Raw genomic sequence first — 18,176 nt, forward strand, 5'->3', positions numbered from 1 at the left:
TACAATTATTTGTAGTACTACTTTCCTAGAGCCACTATTACTTATCAATTATTGTTTGGTTTCTTTGAATGGTAAGTAATAGTGGCTCCAAGAGTCTACCAAAAAAAAAAAAAAAATAGTGACGTTATTCTAGGAAAGTAGTACTACATTAATGGAGAATCTCGAGTCAGAACAATTGGAATGGAAAGTGACGAAAAAAGAAAAAATATTTTACTTAAACTTAGCACTCAAATTTATTTTACTAGTTATAAATTTATTATATATCTCATTATTTATTTTTATAATTTTAAAATTATTAATTATTTATTAATAATGTCACCAGTTCGACCATCAGTCCAATCCCAGTTAGACTAGAAACTCAGTAACCACTATCTTTTCCGGTTCTTTGATCAATTTGGTTTTTAAAACCATACTTGCAAGTTGCAATATAATATAACTATTTTTGAAATTAGCAAGATTTTTTTTTTCAAAGTTAATTAATAGGTTGCAAATTATATTGGCATTTTATTATAATACCTCAAAACCATTGATGAGTGCTAGATTGTTTTGATCAGATTATGACACGGGCTGATTTAGGCCTTGCCGATGCATTTATTGATGGAGATATTTCTTTCAAAGATGAAAATGAAGGTCTTCAAAACCTCTTTTTGGTAAGATTGATCAGAGTTTGAGTTAATTCCAAAACTGCACTGCTATGACCCTAATACGCACAAAGCATGTTTGTGGTATTTACCTCCTCAGAATTTACCTTGCTGACATTATTTGCAGATTCTTATTGCTAGCAGAGATTCAAAGTCCTCTATCTTGAAATTGAATAAGAGAAGGTACATATTGCAACTGCCAGACTTTGCTAGAAGCTTGGATAATCATATTATAATTAATCATCTCCTCAACTGCTCAAATTTTATTTATTTGTGACTATAGGGGTTGGTGGACACCATTGATATTCACGGCTGCTATTGGATCTGCAGGCTATTTTCTTAAGCATTTTTCAAGGCAAAATACTCTCACACAGGCACGCAGGAACATCTCTCATCATTACGAGCTGGTATGAGACTATGGCCTTTAACTTGTTTTTTTATTTTTTTATTTTTTTTATTTTATTTCATGGATGCCGCAACCTTGGATCTGGGTGCTTTTATTTGCCTTTGTTATGTTTGGTTTTTAGTTAAAACTAGTCGCATACCCGTGCAGTGCACGGGAAAGCTATTAAAATTTAGAAATAGGAAATTGAGTTAATAATATGCATATTATAGACATTTTGCAAGGTATCATTTAAAAAAATGAACGATCATAATAAAATAAAATACCTTACATATGTGCTTATGCTGTCAATAATTCATTGCAAGTGTATAGTTACCAAAACTTGCAAAGTAATTCCCAATTCTCGAAACCTACCTAACACGTGCTTATGCGGTCAATAATTCACAATTCTCAAAAGGTATTAGTTTTGAACACATGCATATTATACAACCAAGTCTTAGTTTTCCCATCAACAACCTTTGAAAATATAAATTACCGAGATCTACAAAACAATTCACAACTCTTAAATTAATAAAGCAAAACTCCAAAAAGCTATACAAAACTAATACCTTTTGAACAAATACATATTACACAACCAAGTCTTAATTTTCCCATCAATAGCCTTTGAAAACATAAATGACAGATATAAACAAAGACCATGATATGAGAAGGACACATTGAGCTTCAAATTTAGCAAACAACCTTTTGAATTTTCTATACATATCAATACTATTGCACTAAAAATATTTATTATTAAAAAGAATAAATAATTAAGCTCATCCCCTAAAAATTGATGATATGTCTAATTAAGCAAACAACCTTTTGTTTCCATTTGTTTGAATATCTTTCCTTTGATTCGCCAATCATCCCAAATCCACATAACGCATGAATCAGAGTACCATATATATACAAATCTGGAGTACACCCATGATTAGGCATATCACTAAATATCCGAAGAGCATAAGTCCATTATCCCACTATTCTTACTAAGGGGTTTAATCAAGGTGTCCGTTCAATTCTAGCTTCTCAAAAGGCAAAGATATGTGAGCGAGAAGACCAAGATGGGTTGAGTTCTAGCGTGACCAAGTTAGGATTAGGGTTTTGAGATGGGAAGAGAAAAGTCCTAGTGTGAGTCTCTTTCTTTTTTTTTCTTTTTAATCTTAACGCTGAGTGAAATAACATGCATTATGTAGTTAAAAAAAATTAAATAATTTTTTTAAAAAATAATAATGATATGGCAAGCTCTAGAGAGGTCAACAAAAAGTCAGAGGTTTGAGTTAGAATTTCACTCCTTGTTAAGTTTGGATTAAACAATTTTTTTTTTTTTTTTTAAAATGATAATGATGAGTTTGAGTTTAAGTTTGACTTGTTAGAGAAATAGAGTTTTACTCCTTATTAAGTTTGGACTAAACAAAAATAATTTTTGTAAGGTTGAAATTTATCAACCATCTTGTTGACTTTATTCCGTGCCAATTTGCTTGTAATTTAGCAATTAGTAACCCTGTATTTATGTGAGATTATTGTAAGGGTAGTGTATGAGAAGAGGTGAAGAAAAGCTCAAGTATGTGCAAGAAAGCAGGGGTTCGCAGTTGACTTGCAACTGGCAAGCCGCCAACTGCAGGCACATGAGATGCACACATGGGGAGTTGAAGGGTCGCGCCAGCTGTCGCACTACAGGACAAAAGTCCTAGGCTGGCCAGGCCGTTACGTCGCGACTTGAACTCGCAACTTGGACAAGCCGCGAGGTGAAGCCGCTAATCAGCCATGTTTGGAAAAAACTGACTCTTCTTATTCCAAACACACACTACTATATATAGACCCTTATACCCATTAATTTGAGAGAGATTCTAAAGATAATTTTATGAGAGAAATCCTAGAGAAAAACAAGATTGCCTCATCCCCAATCTTTACCTTAGAGACTCTACAAATTCCTCTACTCTCTTCCTCTCCATTGTCATACCCTTGAGAGGTCATTGACCAAATCCTCATCTCACCACATCTACATCTGTGAGAAGGTTCATTTGGTGCTAAGGGAAGCAATTTGGAAGGAACCAATATACATTGGTTGATGCTATGGTTTAGTAGCGGAATCCGGGAAGCTAAAGAAGAAATAGGTTCGACGTAACCTTGTTGGAGTAAGAAGCTTGGAGGGCTTAGGTACTTGGGTAGATTAGACTTGGAGGGTCTTCTGTTGTTCATGTATCCCAACTACATTCTTTAGTGGATTATTTGACCGCTTGGAGGGCGGCAGAGAGGTTTTATGCCGAGGACTTCGGTTTCCTCTTCGATAACACATTGTGTGTTGTTCGTGTGTTTACATCTTCCTTCCCTTTATCTTTGTCTTATATTTATTGCTGTGGGTGTATTTATATTTGATATAGATTAGTTATCAATTCTGTGATTGGCTTATGTTCATATTCCGCACATTAGTTGTTTGATTATAAGCTTGAATTGGTAATTTTATAATTTGGGGTCTAAACGTTCAAGGGTGTTTTAGACACATATTGAACTTTCAATTGGTATTAGAATGGGTACACTTGTTGTGGTTTAAATACTTGAGTGTGATCCTTGACCCTTTTTGAGATGGATAGATTTCAATCCTTAAATATTCCACCATTTTTTGATGGTAACAATTATGCCTTCTGAAAAGTTAGAATGAGGGCATTTCTATACTCTATTGATGATACCGTGTGGGATGCAGTTGAAATAAGTTAGACCAGGTCGGAGGTTGAAAAATCCACCTGGATAAGGCAGCTCTTGCAGCAGCCAATGCTAACAGTAAAGCTTTAAATGCTATATTCTGTGGTATGTTTCTAGATGAATTCCACAGGATATCTCACATGACAGTGGTTAAGGAAGCTTGGAAGATTTTGGAGACAACTTATGAGGGGACTAAGAAGGTGAAGGGCACAAAACTCCAAATGCTTACCACCAAATTTGAAGAGCTTAAGATGGGGGATGATGAGCCCTTTGATTCGTTTTATGGAAAACTCAATGAAATTGTGATTGCGAAGCTCAATCTTGGTGAGAAGATTGAAGATACTAAGGTGGTGAGAAAAATTTTGAGATCCTTATCGGAGAGCTTTCGAGCAAAAGTCACAGCTATACAGGAAAACAAGGATCTGGATGAAATTAAGATCCAAGAGCTCATTGGGTCACTTCAAACGTATGAGCTTGGACTGCCTTCCCACAAGACGAGTAAATCGCTAGCTCTTAAAACCATCACCGAAAGAATGGATGATCCTTTCGAAGAAGATGGAGTAGAGAAGGAAATATCATATCTTGTGACAAACTTCCGAAAATTTTTGAAGATGAAGAATAGTGCGAAACCATTCAACAGAGGGAAGTTTCCATCCTCAAGAGGTGATAGGAAAGACTTTAAGAAAAGTAAAGGGAAGGATTCTCAATTTCTTGCGGACATTGTGTGCTTCGAGTGTAATGGACATGGACACTTCAAAAAGGAATGTCCCAATTATTTGAAGGCAAAAGGAAAGGTCTATACCACTACCTTGAGTGATACTGATTCATCAAATTTCGACTCTGAAGATAGCTGTGACGGAGAAGGAAATTACTCCGCATTCATGACCATTGCACATGTAGAACCTTCGGATGATTTGGGTTCACTTGTGAAGGAGCTTGGAGAGCATTTTGATTTAGAGTCTATTGGAATAGGCGAGGAGTCTGAAGATGAGGAAGCTGAAAAAGCAGTGGGATTGCAAGAGACTTACAACTCACTCCTTGAGAAGACCGGTGAATATGCTAAGGTGGCTAATGCAGCCATTAAGAAGATAAAGAGGGCTGAGGAAGATTACAAAAGTCTTCTGGCACGATATAAGGTGGCAAAGTGTGAAATTGAGACACTAAATGGTGAGCTGTCGGAAGTTTATACCAAAGTAAGATATCTTGAGTAAGAGGTGGTGCAAGCTCATGCCAAGATAGAGAGAGTCTCCACCCAGAAGTTAGAAGATGTTATTTTATCTAAAAAACCTTCCTCAGATAAGTCCGGGTTGGGTTACACCAGAGGGAGTAGCATATCAGCCATGGTTGTCAAAGAAGTGAAACTTGTAAAGGCTAAAGAGATGATTGTGAATAAGTCTATTCTTGAGAAAATTAAAGCTGAGAAGATAAACAATGTGACTGATCAACGGGTGTTCAATAAGTCCCACAGTCACTCAAACTCCAGATATGGAGCTAGAGGAAGATCACTTCCAAGATCTCAGCAGGGTCCTAGAATGAACTATCTCTGTCACTATTGTGGAGTACAAGGACATACAAGATCCAATTGTCACAAGTTGAGAGCAGTGAACAATGCAAGTGCTCCTCGGTCACGAGGAAGAAGAAACGACAATAGGTCTTGGGGTGGTGAGCAACCAAGAAGTCAAAATCATGATCTAGGAATGATGGACGTGATGAAGATGATCGGTGCCTTCACCAATTGCTTGGAAAGCTTCACACGAAGGTTTAACAGTCCCAATTCTCGTACACGATCCATCAAGGATATCACCCCAAACGCACGTGACGTGTGGGTGACCAAGGGTACTTATGCATAAGCATTACAACATGTCCATGCATCAATACTTCCCATGTTTGCGGATTTGCTTGGTTGTGTGCTTCTTCTAGTATTTAGGTTGTTATTTTATGTGTGTGTTTATCTTTGGTTCAAATGTTTTTACATCTTTATTATGTTTTTGATCAATCTTTTACTGCTTTTGTGTCAAAAATCCAAAAACACATAAAAAGTAGAAAATTCAAAAAGTTTGATCGGTTTTGTTGAGTTTTATCTCAAAGCATGTTTTGCCTTGTACCTTTGAACTAATGGCTTTGTGCATTTAACGAGTTTAGCTTGTCTCTCATGCACTCATATCATTGTGGAAGAAATTCTGAGATCTATGTGACTGTTGTAAATAGATTTTCAACCTTGTCATGAATGACTAGTGAACGGTTTTGTTGATCTTGAGACATGCATAGACTCATGCTTATATATCTTCCTACTTTTTATTTTTATGCTTAAAATAGCTTTCTAAATGTAAATCTCCAAATGAAAAGAGATATAGAGTTGCAAAAGCCTGTCGCACGTACTAGTATTTGACTAGGAAAAAGGGAAAGCGACCAAAATGAATTGTATGATGCCCAAAAAGCCAAAGGCTAACTCATCAATTGAAATATCAAAAATTTCAGGCATCTATATATCTCACAATGAGATTTTCTTTGCTTTAAAAGTGCAAATGTAATGTTGAATATGGAGCCAAATGAAAAGTTTCAAAGAATTGTTATCAAGTGATTGTGGGAGGTCATATATGCATGTTTCTATAATTGAGATTGGTTACATTATCTAGTGCTAGTTATGTATGCCTTGATTGAATTGATCATTGAAGCTTCATATTAGACTAAGGACTATCTCATTTTTGATATCCACACACAACACACAAGTCTATATTCAATGAATGCCATATTCATTTTTGTGATTATACTTGTTTAAATGTGTTTTCACAAGCTCAATCTTTGTTGATCAAACACAAAAAGATTTTTGAGTGTTTTAGTTTGTTTTTGGAAAGTGTTTTGGTTTTACAAAAATGTCAAAATTTTTAAAAACAGTGTTGCCCTATTTTGGCGACTCAGTCGCGGGTATGTCCAGTTGCATGCTCCAATCGCGAAGCTCACTCCGAGAGTTTTCGCGGGTCACTGGCGAGTCAAGGCTACAGTCGTGAAAAAGACTTAGAAATTTTTCAAAAATTTGAGTTTTTGTGGTTTTCGCGACTCAGTGTGGCGACTTGTTCACGGGTGGAATGTCCAATCGCGAGGGGTACATAGAGATTTTCGTGGCTCCCCTGGCGACTATCTCGCGGGTAGAACTTCCAGTCTCAAAAAACACTTAGAATATTTTTCAAAAATCTTGCTTCATAGTGGTTCGCAGCTTACCCTGGCGACTTGATCCAGTTGCGAAAAACGCATGTTTTGCGTTTTATGGACAGTTTTAATTTTTTTTTTTTCAGTTTTCCCTCGAATATCAGTGACTGTTCATTGTCTTCTTCATTTTTCTCTCTTAAACACTTCGAGTCTTACTAGAAAAGATTCCATTTTTGCATCATGTCTTCATCAAACACCAAGAAAAAGATATGGGTTTTACTTCCTTTGCTTCATTCTCACTGTTTTGACCTTTAGTTTCTTGATTTGAGTGTTGCATCTGTGTTCTACAATATATTATGTTCTAACATGGGTTTGCCTAAAATGTTGAGAATGGCTTTGTGTAGTGTTCTGTTTTGTTGAAGTTTTTATGGGCTTCAACTTTGTTTGAGGGTTTGTGTATGTTGTGTTTGGTTGTTCCTATCCTACCCTTACTTTGGTTCTCACTATTTGTGTGCGTTGTTCATGTCTCTATCTTTTGAGAGACTGTGCTATTTACTGTGGTTCATGAATGTGTTGCTCCATTCATATCTAGTTCCTGGCATTTTTGTCATTTGTGTCTGTGTGTTACACATTGCCCTATTGTCTCTAAGTTGTTACTGTTGTTTTGATTTTGTAAAATATTTTGTCAGACTGAAACTAATCACTCTGATGTTTGCTTCTGGTGGTATTGTATTTTGGTTCTTTTCTGTGTGTCGACTTTGTTGCAGATAACTCGTTGTTCATCCAGAGGGAAAGGCATTGTAACTGATGAACCGTCAACTCTGGTTGCTAAACAGACACAATTATCGTCTAAGTCATCCAAGGACCCTACCATTGAGAGATTTAGGACTCCCACTGACTCAAAGACCTACACAAACATCTTCAAAGAATCTTCTCCTATTGTGGAAAGAGTTGTCAAGTTTGACACACTAGGGACAACATTTATCCCTAAGATTTTTGAAGAAAGAGATTGGGCTGATCTATTTGGAAATTTTGAGGATCCATCTGAAGAATTGGTCAAAGAATTCTTTTCAAATGCCAGATACACAGGAGTCGAGTTAAAATGCTGGGTATGAGGAAAAGAATTTTCCATAAATGCAGATTACATTGCTAAAGCTCTTCACATCACCAGACCAAAAGATATGGATCGAACTCCATATGATGATCAGGAACTTCAGGCACAAGACATCCTTCATGTTCTTGGGAATGAACATGAAGTGGGAAGCAGAGGATCATCTATAAGTACTGCATTGTTTTCACCTAAACTGACAACTTTAAAACTGATCATGTTCTCTAATCTCTACCCACTTTCAAATACTACCTTCATCAATTTTGGAAGGACTAAATTCCTGTGTGACCTCATTACTGGTGCACCAATTGACATCTGTGCTCATATATTCCAAATCATTGGGAAAACATCGGCACGTTCAGCAACACGAACAATTCTTCCATTCTGTAGTCTAGTCATGAAGATTGTTCTTAGTGAAGGTGTTAGTCCTTCATCAGATGAGAGACTCCTGCCTCGTCCTCGACCAATATCCCAGTACTCTCTCCAAGCAAGCAAGAGTCACTCCTCCAAGAAACCTAAGAGTGAGCCATCCACACATGCATCTCTAACTGCTCAGGCTACAGCTACTCCTACTCAATCAACTGGGACTCCGTCTGTTCCTCTTGGATTTCAAATGCCTAAGCAAAGTTACTTCATCGAGAATGTGTTTCATCGGATTTCTGATCTAGAACGGCTTCTCAACTCCTTTTACAATCAAACTCAGATGCGACTCACAACTATCGAGACTCAGCTAGATGCTATACAACAAAAGCTTGACGATAGCTTTTAGCTATTCCTGACAAAAGGGGGGAGATGCACATAGAAAGGGGGAGATAGACAGGGAAATAGAAAGCATAGCGAAAGGGGGAGATGCTGTTAGCAGGGAGAGCTCAATGAAAGGGGGAGATTTCAGCTAACAGGCTTTTGTTTATTGTTTTTGTCTATCTTTAGCTTTTATCATATTATATTTCAGTATCCACTTTGTATGCTTTTAGCACATCTTTCTTTTTGTGTTGGTTTGTACCTACTACATTTGTAGGTTTTAAGCTTTTATTTAAATTTTGTACCCATGTTGCTTATGTAAGCTTTAAGAGTTTGTTTATGCACACTTGTAGGCCTTTGTGGTTTGTGCCATGCTATATGCAGCCTTTGTGCTTTGTTAAATCAGTACTTTTAACCTAATGCTATACATTCCTTTTTAAGTACTGTCACTCTTGTGCCAATGTAGGATTTTTCCTAGATGCACATACTTCATGTATTGTGCATTAGTTGAGTGTTGGTCATTCAAGTGATTTGCCTTGTGTTTGTCATCTTAAATATCCGAATGTTCATTCTAAGTGTGAATGAGCATTGTGATCACTTGGTTTTAGTGATTGCATGTTTTGGTCTTGCCATAGTTTATTGCTTTATTCCATTGTGCTTGATCGCATTGTGCTTGTTCCATTTGCTTTACAAGTTTTTTGCATACAATGAACTTATTGTGTTGTTATGTTTTAGGAGTTACTTGTTCTTATGGTTCTAAAGCTCCACAGATTCTAGAGTTAGGTGTGAGTGAGTTTTCCAACTGTTCCCAACTCACGCGTTAAGTCTAAAGTTTGTTTTAGGGTTTTGTCACGGAATAGCCAAAGGGGGAGATTGTAAGGTTGAAATTTATTAACCATCTTGTTGACTTTATTCCGTGCCAATTTTCTTGTAATTTAGCAATTAGTAACCCTGTATTTAAGTGAGATTATTGTAAGGGTAGTGTGTGAGAAGAGGTGAAAAAAAGCTCAAGTATGTGCAAGAAAACAGGGGTTCGCAGCTAGGACTCGCAGCTGACTCGCGATTGGCAAGCTGTCAACTGCAGGCACCTGAGATGCACACATGGGGAGCTGAAGGGTCGCGCTAGCTATCGCACTACAGGACAAAAGTCCTAGGCTAGCCAGGCCGTTACGATGCGACTTGAATTCGCGATTTGGACAAGCCACGAGGTCAAGCCGCCAATCAGCCCTGTTTGGCAAAAACTAACTCTTCGTATTCTAAACACACACCACTATATATAGACCCTTATACCCACTAATTTGAGAGAGCTTCTAGAGAGAATTTTGTGAGAGAAACCTTAGAGAAAAATAAGATTGCCTCATCCCTAATCTTTACCTTAGAGACTCTACAAATTCATCTACTCTCTTTCTCTCCATTGTCATACCCTTGAGAGGTCATTGACCAAATCCTCATCTCACCACATCTACGTCTGTGAGAAGGTTCATTTGGTGCTAAGGGAAGCAGTTTGGAAGGAACCAATATACATTGGTTAATGCTATGGTCAAGTAGCGGAATCCGGGAAGTTAAAGAAGAAATAGGTTCGGCGTAACCTCGTTGGAGCAAGAAGCTTGGAGGGCTTAGGTACTTGGGTAGATTAGGCTTGGAGGGTCTTTTGCTATTCATGTATCCCAACTACATTCTTTAGTGGATTGTTTGACCGCTTGGAGGGTGGTGGAGAGGTTTTACGCCGATGACTTCGGTTTCCTCTTCGATAACACATCGTGTGTTGTCCATGTGTTTGCATCTTCCTTCCCTTTATCTTTGCCTTATATTTACTGCTGTGGATGTGTTTATTATTTGGCATAGATTAGTTATCAATTCTGTGATTAGCTTATGTTCATGTTCCGCACATTAGTTGTTTGATTATAAGCTTGAATTGGTAATTTTATAATTTGGGGTCTAAACGTTCAAGAGTGTTTTAGACACATATTGAACTTTCAATTTTATTTAAATAAAATGATAATTTTATTTAAATATTGTGCTAACGTGGAAAATTGTGAGAACTTCAGAGACTATGGTAATATATATATATATATAGATTACAAAGAAATCTTTTTGAGAGTGTTATGCAGAAATTTTAATATACCATTCATTTTAGGTACAACCCTAGTCTTGGCCAGGAAAGTTATTTGGGTGTATTAGAGTTTAGATTATCTGAGACTGCATCTATACCATCTTTGTATTCTCCAAATTTGTTAATGAAATTTTCTCTTCATTTTCACTCATGGATGTGGGCTAAAGGTTGAGCACATAAATTCCTAATGTATTCTTTATGTGTTTGTAGTAATAATAATAATAATAATAACCATAGTCATAAGTCTCTTGACTACCAAAGGATTCAGAGGAATTTGCCAAAGTTTTTGTAGAGAACTCGCTTGACTCCTCACTTACCACTAATTAGATCCACGAACCAATTAGAAAAATTTCCAAAGGGAACAATCCAAAGGTATAGGCAGTGAACCTTGATTCTGATACCAATTTGTTGTGAGAAAGTGCATTAAGATAAAACTCCCACACAAGATTAATTGTGAAAATATTATAATTTTAGAATGATTTCAAAAAATATTAGATATGACAAATGGTCAGGTCGGGTCAATCGGGTTGCGAGTTGAGAACATGTTGAGTTAAAAAACAGGTCATTTTGAAACGGGTTGAATACGAGTTAGGCTAATCGGGTTGTAGGTGGGTTAGGTTGACCCATATTTTCACATGATTTTTTTTTTCCTAAAAAACAAATAAAATATGCCAAATTTTTAGAGAGAATGAGTGAAATAAATCAAGGATAGGAATTGCACCTAATACCTTTCGTTTTTCTTCACTAAGTGGGCACCTTCTATTATTAGACTATTTGTATTACTATTATACATGTGACGGGAACAAAAATAAACAAAACAAAAAAGATAAAACTTTTCATATCCTTCCAAATTTGATAGTTTTGAGAATGACTAAAATTCTTTATAGTCATGATAACAAAATCTTCCATGTTAAAAACTCACAGCCAAAATTCTTATAATTACAATTTTACAACTTGAAATAGAAGTAGATTCTAAGGAGCACTAAAAATTATAATTAAAGTTTACACACTTCGGATTCAAAGTTCATTGGACTTTTGAACTTTTCTTTTACTTTAGCTTTTTTTTTTTTTTTTGGGTGCTAGTTACACATTTAGTTGTGTAGACATGTAGTTATAAAAGCTTTTTCCTTTTGTACTTTTTCCCTTTTAATTAACCTTTTTTTTAATAAATAGGGACATGACCACTACCACAAGTGGCTACTAAATAACTAAGTAGTGCCAATGCAGTGTTTTGTGCCTTTATGTCTATGCACCTAGCACCTTGGCATGTAGTCTAAATATGTTTTAGAAAAAAAAAAAAGTTTAAAAAATAGGTTAGGTCACAGGTTAGCCGGGTCGAGTTGGCCCCCAATAAAGGGCGGGTTGTGAGTTGGCCCATTTTTTATTCGGGTCGAAAATTTTGGGTTCGGGTTGGGTCAACAACTTTCTACTAGTTTTGCCATGTCTAAAAAAAATATATAAGAGAAGTGAATAAAACCCAAAATAAAAATATACAAACACACACAAAAAAGATAACACCAAGAATTTACGTGATTTGACCTTTGACCTACATCCTGAAAATTTCAATGACAAATATGAATAGATGAAAAATGGTGTAGAATGTAGAGGCATTCTAACAAAAATCCAAATTAACCCCAATGAACAAATTTTAGCTATAAAATTGGTTGTTTGTAGCCTAAGGCTACAACCTTATTCAATATCATTAATATTACTCCATATTTTGAAAATCTAAACGTTGAATTACATATTCTTTATGCTCTTAATATACATGTAAATTTTTTACCAATCGGATATTATTTACTATATGATTTATAAGATTATAGTTTATACATAATTTTAAACTATAAAAACTTGCAATTTTAACAATTTATCAATGATATAACTATTGATCTTTAATTTCCTAAAAATTTTGCGAGTATGAAGGATATAAAAAGAAAATGTAATTCAATGATAGATTTGTTAAAACTCACCTCCAATAAAAAGATATTGAGTAATGTTGTAACCTTAAGCTATAATTAATTTTGTAACTAAACTTTATTCATTAATTTATGTTGGAGTACTATTTTGTGAAAGTCGGCTAAGTGGCGTTTTGCTTTTGATCAGTTTTAAAATTTTAGGGTTCTCATGCGTGCAACAAATACTAGACTAAAGCTCATTAATGGGCTTGTTCAATTCACGTGCTGACGTATGAGACTATATGTTTAGAATGATATCCTTTTTCGTTGAATGATAGTATATAAACCTAAATTAGTGACATAAGTGATAGAATGATAGTATTCAAACATGATTAGTGACATAATTGATATCAAGCTAAGCTTATTATTCGTTTTGTTTGTGTTTCTAGAGTAATGAACTTTTCGCTCTGTTCCTGGACGAAACAATGACATACTCCACCGCTGTATTTAAGGTTAGGATCAAAATTAACCTTTTCACCTTCCTTTTTAAGCTTTAGCTTTAACTTAAATTCACCTTTATGACTATATTTCTTAGAAGGAAGATGAGGACTTAAAGGTTGCGCAGCTGAGAAAAATGTCTACTTTGATTGAAAAGGTGAGACTTTTCTACTGGGTTATATCAATTTTTTTATTTTTTTTTTTTTTTTTTTTTTTTTTTTTTTTTTTTTTCAATTAACTTAGGCAAGAATTGAAGAGAAGCATGAAGTTCTTGAAATTGGGTGTGGCTGGGGAAGCTTTGCTATTGAAGTTGTCAATCGAACTGGTTGCAAATACACTGGCATCACTTTGTCTAAAAAGCAACTAAAACTTGCGGAAAAGAAAGTGAAAGACGCTGGCCTTCAGGTACTAATTTGACGAATGACATTTACCATAAAAGGTGTAAAAAAAAAATATAAAAAAAAAAATTGTTTCTGATTGTACATAGTATAAAAGGTTTAAGCCTTTGAGTTTGGGTCAACTATGACTTATTAATCATTCACTCTTCTTCTTATTATTTAATGTGAGATGTTACTCACACGTGTATACTTAACAATCTCTTAGCCCCATACGTGTAAGTCTCTGCTTCTTTGTGGGCTTCAAAACCTCTTTGTGGGTCATTCATGGGCCTTACTTGCTCCCCCTTGCCTTATGGGTTTTTCTTTATCAATGCGTCATTCATGGGTCTTACTCCATCTATGTGAACAACATGTCAACCTTGCACATTTATCCATGGGAACTTGGCCTACACTTCCGAGTCCATTGAAACCTCACGCTACAGCATAATCTAGCACTGATAGCAATATTCATTTGTTGGGTCTTTTTCCAAAATCGTTTTTGTGAGTTTTATGGGCTTGGTTTGTGCAATATACCATTTCGCTCCAATTGTGAAAGCGATGTTGATAGCCTTGCAACCTTTGCCACACAACCCCATGTGCTCTAATACCACTTGTTGGGTGAAAAACACATTAGGAAACATTCAATTAAGTAGTTAATATAACATATAGAATGACCATTTGACCCAAAAGGCTTAAAGCCTTTGAGTTTGGAACCGATTATATTATATCATCCATACACCTTTCCCATCATTATTCAATATAAGATTTCAATCAGATGTGTATACTTAACAACTTTTATCCATTTACTTTTGTTATATGGAGAATGATCATCAAATTTGCTTTATAATATTGGACCTATTTTATGGTAAAAATATGATAGTTAATAAATCTAAATCTAAATGTTGTACTACATCATTTAAAAAGAGTCTCACTCTTTATTTGGTGGAATTAAATTTTAATGATGTTGCACCATATATATAATCTTAAATTCATCATGAAAACTAAAACTAAAACAAAGGCCATTTTTTGAGGTAAAAGAATAGAATCACCATCGTTGTTTTATTGTGGTCACATTGACATACTTAACAAGCACATAGCAAAGAATATATAAATCCGTTTTGCCTTGTTTAGGTTTACAATTTGCACATAATAATTGGTTCTTGTCCTAGCAAGAAACCATCTGGTTAAATATGGCACATCTTATGAAATTATTCTTTGTCTCAAGGTCAATTAGTTACTTCAAAATTAACCTTAATCAACTTTGCTCGCAGGACCGCATTAAGTTTCTCCTTTGTGATTACCGCCAATTGCCCGATACCTACAAATATGACAGAATTATATCCTGGTGAGTTCCTTTGCCACCAACTATTTTAATCCGTAATGAATATAATCAGTTTAAGTAAGATTAAAGAAATAAAAATAACAAAATGATTTTACGTTGTATGGCAATGTGCCTACGTCTACAAGAGTGAGAAGCAATTAATCCATTATATGAGAAACTGGAGTTACTGAAATTAATGTTTATATATTATATCGGTTCACGACGTTCAACTCCACTTACCCAACTACGCTACATCCATATGTTTCTTTGGCTCAAAAACAAATATGAGCTAACTTGAACATAATCTAACCTTAATCATTACAAAAAATAAAAATAAAATAAAATAAAAACATAATCTTTTGATAACATTAATTAATTTTTCAGTGAGATGATAGAACATGTCGGTCATGAATATATGGAAGAGTTTTTTGGTTGCTGTGAATCATTATTAGCAGAAGACGGGCTTTTTGTTCTGCAGGTAATTAAACAAATGATGTCCTATATATATATATATATATAGCTTTTTCCCAGTTTTTATTATAATGTCTTGGTCTCTATAACTCTTCTATTTGTTTAGTTCAAATATATTGCTAACCATTGAAGTTGCCTTGTTTAGTTCACATCAATACCAGACCAACGTTACGACGAGTACAGGCGAAGTTCGGATTTTATAAAGGAATATATATTTCCTGGTGGATGCCTACCTTCATTAAGCAGGATAACATCAGCCATGGCTAACGCATCCAGACTCTGGTATTATTTTATTATTTGGTTAAACTATTTTTCTCTAGAAAATTAATTCAAAGTTTTGTAAGTGTAGCGTGGAGCACGCGGAGAACATAGGGATTCATTACTGTCAAACACTCAAATGGTGGAGAAAAAATTTTATGGACAATCAGAGGTAAGAATACAGTTAATATATCATGTTATTCTCTTACTTCTCTTGTCTCAAAGAAAGACACCTCCTAATACTAAAATAATTTCTTCACCAAGTTGTGGTTAGACTAGCGAAAAAAAACATAAGTTTTTCAGTTAGGTACTTTATTTGCAGAAAAAATATATTATCAATTTGGCATAAGATATATAAGAGATTTGGGCTCTTAATATTTTAACAATACTGAACAGTTTTTACACCTCTTAACATAACCGGATTAACATAGTTAATTAGCCAAGTGTTTAATTTAGTCAAATTATGCAAATCTAGGTTATTACAATCAAACAATCATATCAAGTATATAACAACGGAAATATAAATAACACAAAGATATGATGACCCCGGAAAACCAAACCGGTAAAAAACCTGGGACTGATTTAACCTAGCTATTCTCATGGTAAACTTGAATCCATTATCTTGAAAGCATCGAAGTTCATACAATAAGACTTACAAGCTCCCACGCTTGATTTCTTATTACTACCCACTAGTAGAACTTACTGACACGACTACATGCAAGTTCCGAATCTACGGACTCCTTCTTTCTTGGATTCTCCAGCAAGTATAAGCACTTCTGCTTGTGTATCTTTAAGATCTTATGGCAACAACTGAATGATCATCAAGTTCTTGAAGAAATCTCCTCCTTGATAATCCTAAGCTTGTGTGAAGGAAAGCTTCTCACAGATCTCACAAGAGATTCACACAAACAGCAATATGAGGAACCTCCAAAACGTGGCTAGGGTTTGCCTTATATATCTAAGGCAAAAACATAAAACTCTAAACGTTTTAGGAATTATGGCTGAATTGGAAATTCTGCAAAAAAAACGCATCTGCCCGAATTTCGATTGATCGAGCCTAAGTTTTGATCAATTGAGCCAGGCTGAGATGCACAGTGAATTCTACATCAGCTCGATTCCAACTTTACATAAACAACACTACTTTGAGCAAGTCTAAACAAGACTAAATAACTTGTTTTGATCATGGTTTGCTAATAATACACATTAAAGTTCTAAATACATGAAATTCTAAATCTTTAGAACCTAACAAATACCCTTTGTTGTTATCATGCACTCTCGTGTTCCATTAGCCTTCCACCCGAGACATGCTTAGAATTTTTTATATGCTAAAGAAACATAGCCATCCCAGAGCATTTACAATTTCTTTCTGCAAAGTAAGGCAAATTCGAAAGTGCAAAACGGCCGTTCTAGTAACAGGTTGAAGATTAGGACATGCACATATTTTTGTTACTTTATAGAAAATAGAAAAGGAAGAAGCTTTTTATGGGGAACATGGAAAATTTATGATTATTGTACGCACTTTACAAAACTGATCATGATATCAAGCTAACTGCATGGTTTTTTATTTTTATTTTATTTTATATATATATATATATATAAAATTGATGGTACTTTCTCAAGTAGGGTGGACAATCCCTTGTGTGGGGAGACTACTCTTTCGAAAAAAATATATGAGATTGCCTTTGAGGCTAGTCCAAAGAGCATAAAGGCAATGACTCACACCCCTGCGAAGCAAATGAAATCATGGAGGTTAGGGAGAAACTTAACCCAATCCTCTATTTAAGAAGAAAGCCTTGGCAAGGAAGCAACTTGTTGAGCAAGGAGCACACTTAAGGGGGACCCCTTATTCACTTGGAAAAGTAGCAACCTCGGGGCAGATAAAGACTTGAGTATTACCCATTAAAAGACAATAGCCACTAATTGACTGCCAATCACGTGTATCACCTTCTAAATAGATATTTAACACTCATGCAGTCACCCCTTACTCACATAGGGCCCACTTATCAACTCAGGAAACAAAGTCAAGGCTCGCTTACTTCCATCATTATCTTTGAATCCAAATTGATGAGTCAGAAATTTATGGTCGTCACTATGCGAAGATCGTCATTTACCTAGAGAAGACGTTACGCATTTATTACGATCATTGATGATGAAACGTAACGAATGGAGCAATAGTCATAGAATAAGTTGTGAACTTCAAACAAAGATTCTGTAATGCACCAGCCATTGAGCATAAATGCAGTGATTCATCGCCCATTGATTAGGCACTCAACTATAAAAAAGAAAGCACCAGAAACCCAAGGTATGCCCAATTACACACAAATACTCTACGAAAATCACTCTCTAGTCTGTTTCTCTCAAAAATATTTCTCCTTTACTGACTTAAGCATTGGAGGCAGTTTGGCTAACGCCACACCGGCGTGTTATTCATCCATCCAGTTCATTTTATAGGTTTTCTTCCAACAGAGGCAAACCCAATAACAGCTTCGTCCACTGCTACGATGAGGAGCTCAACTGTTGATTT

General features: G+C 35.4%; 1 protein-coding gene across 1 annotated transcript in view; it reads left to right on the forward strand.

The window, feature by feature from the left end:
- The window catches only part of LOC112000384 (uncharacterized), a 71,492-nt gene that overhangs the window by 7,026 nt on the left and 46,290 nt on the right, over nt 1-18,176 (forward strand). Inside the window, exons 3-12 of the mRNA XM_065778011.1 lie at nt 555-650; nt 769-824; nt 925-1,048; nt 13,177-13,239; nt 13,323-13,382; nt 13,469-13,630; nt 14,874-14,947; nt 15,308-15,401; nt 15,540-15,676; nt 15,744-15,824. Coding sequence (XP_065634083.1) covers nt 555-650; nt 769-824; nt 925-1,048; nt 13,177-13,239; nt 13,323-13,382; nt 13,469-13,630; nt 14,874-14,947; nt 15,308-15,401; nt 15,540-15,676; nt 15,744-15,824 — 947 coding nt within the window. The remainder of the gene's footprint in view (nt 1-554; nt 651-768; nt 825-924; nt 1,049-13,176; nt 13,240-13,322; nt 13,383-13,468; nt 13,631-14,873; nt 14,948-15,307; nt 15,402-15,539; nt 15,677-15,743; nt 15,825-18,176) is intronic.

Source organism: Quercus suber, unplaced genomic scaffold (assembly GCF_002906115.3).
Source record: "Quercus suber isolate HL8 unplaced genomic scaffold, Cork oak 2.0 scaffold_10, whole genome shotgun sequence".
In the NCBI taxonomy this organism is placed as follows: Eukaryota; Viridiplantae; Streptophyta; class Magnoliopsida; order Fagales; family Fagaceae; genus Quercus; species Quercus suber.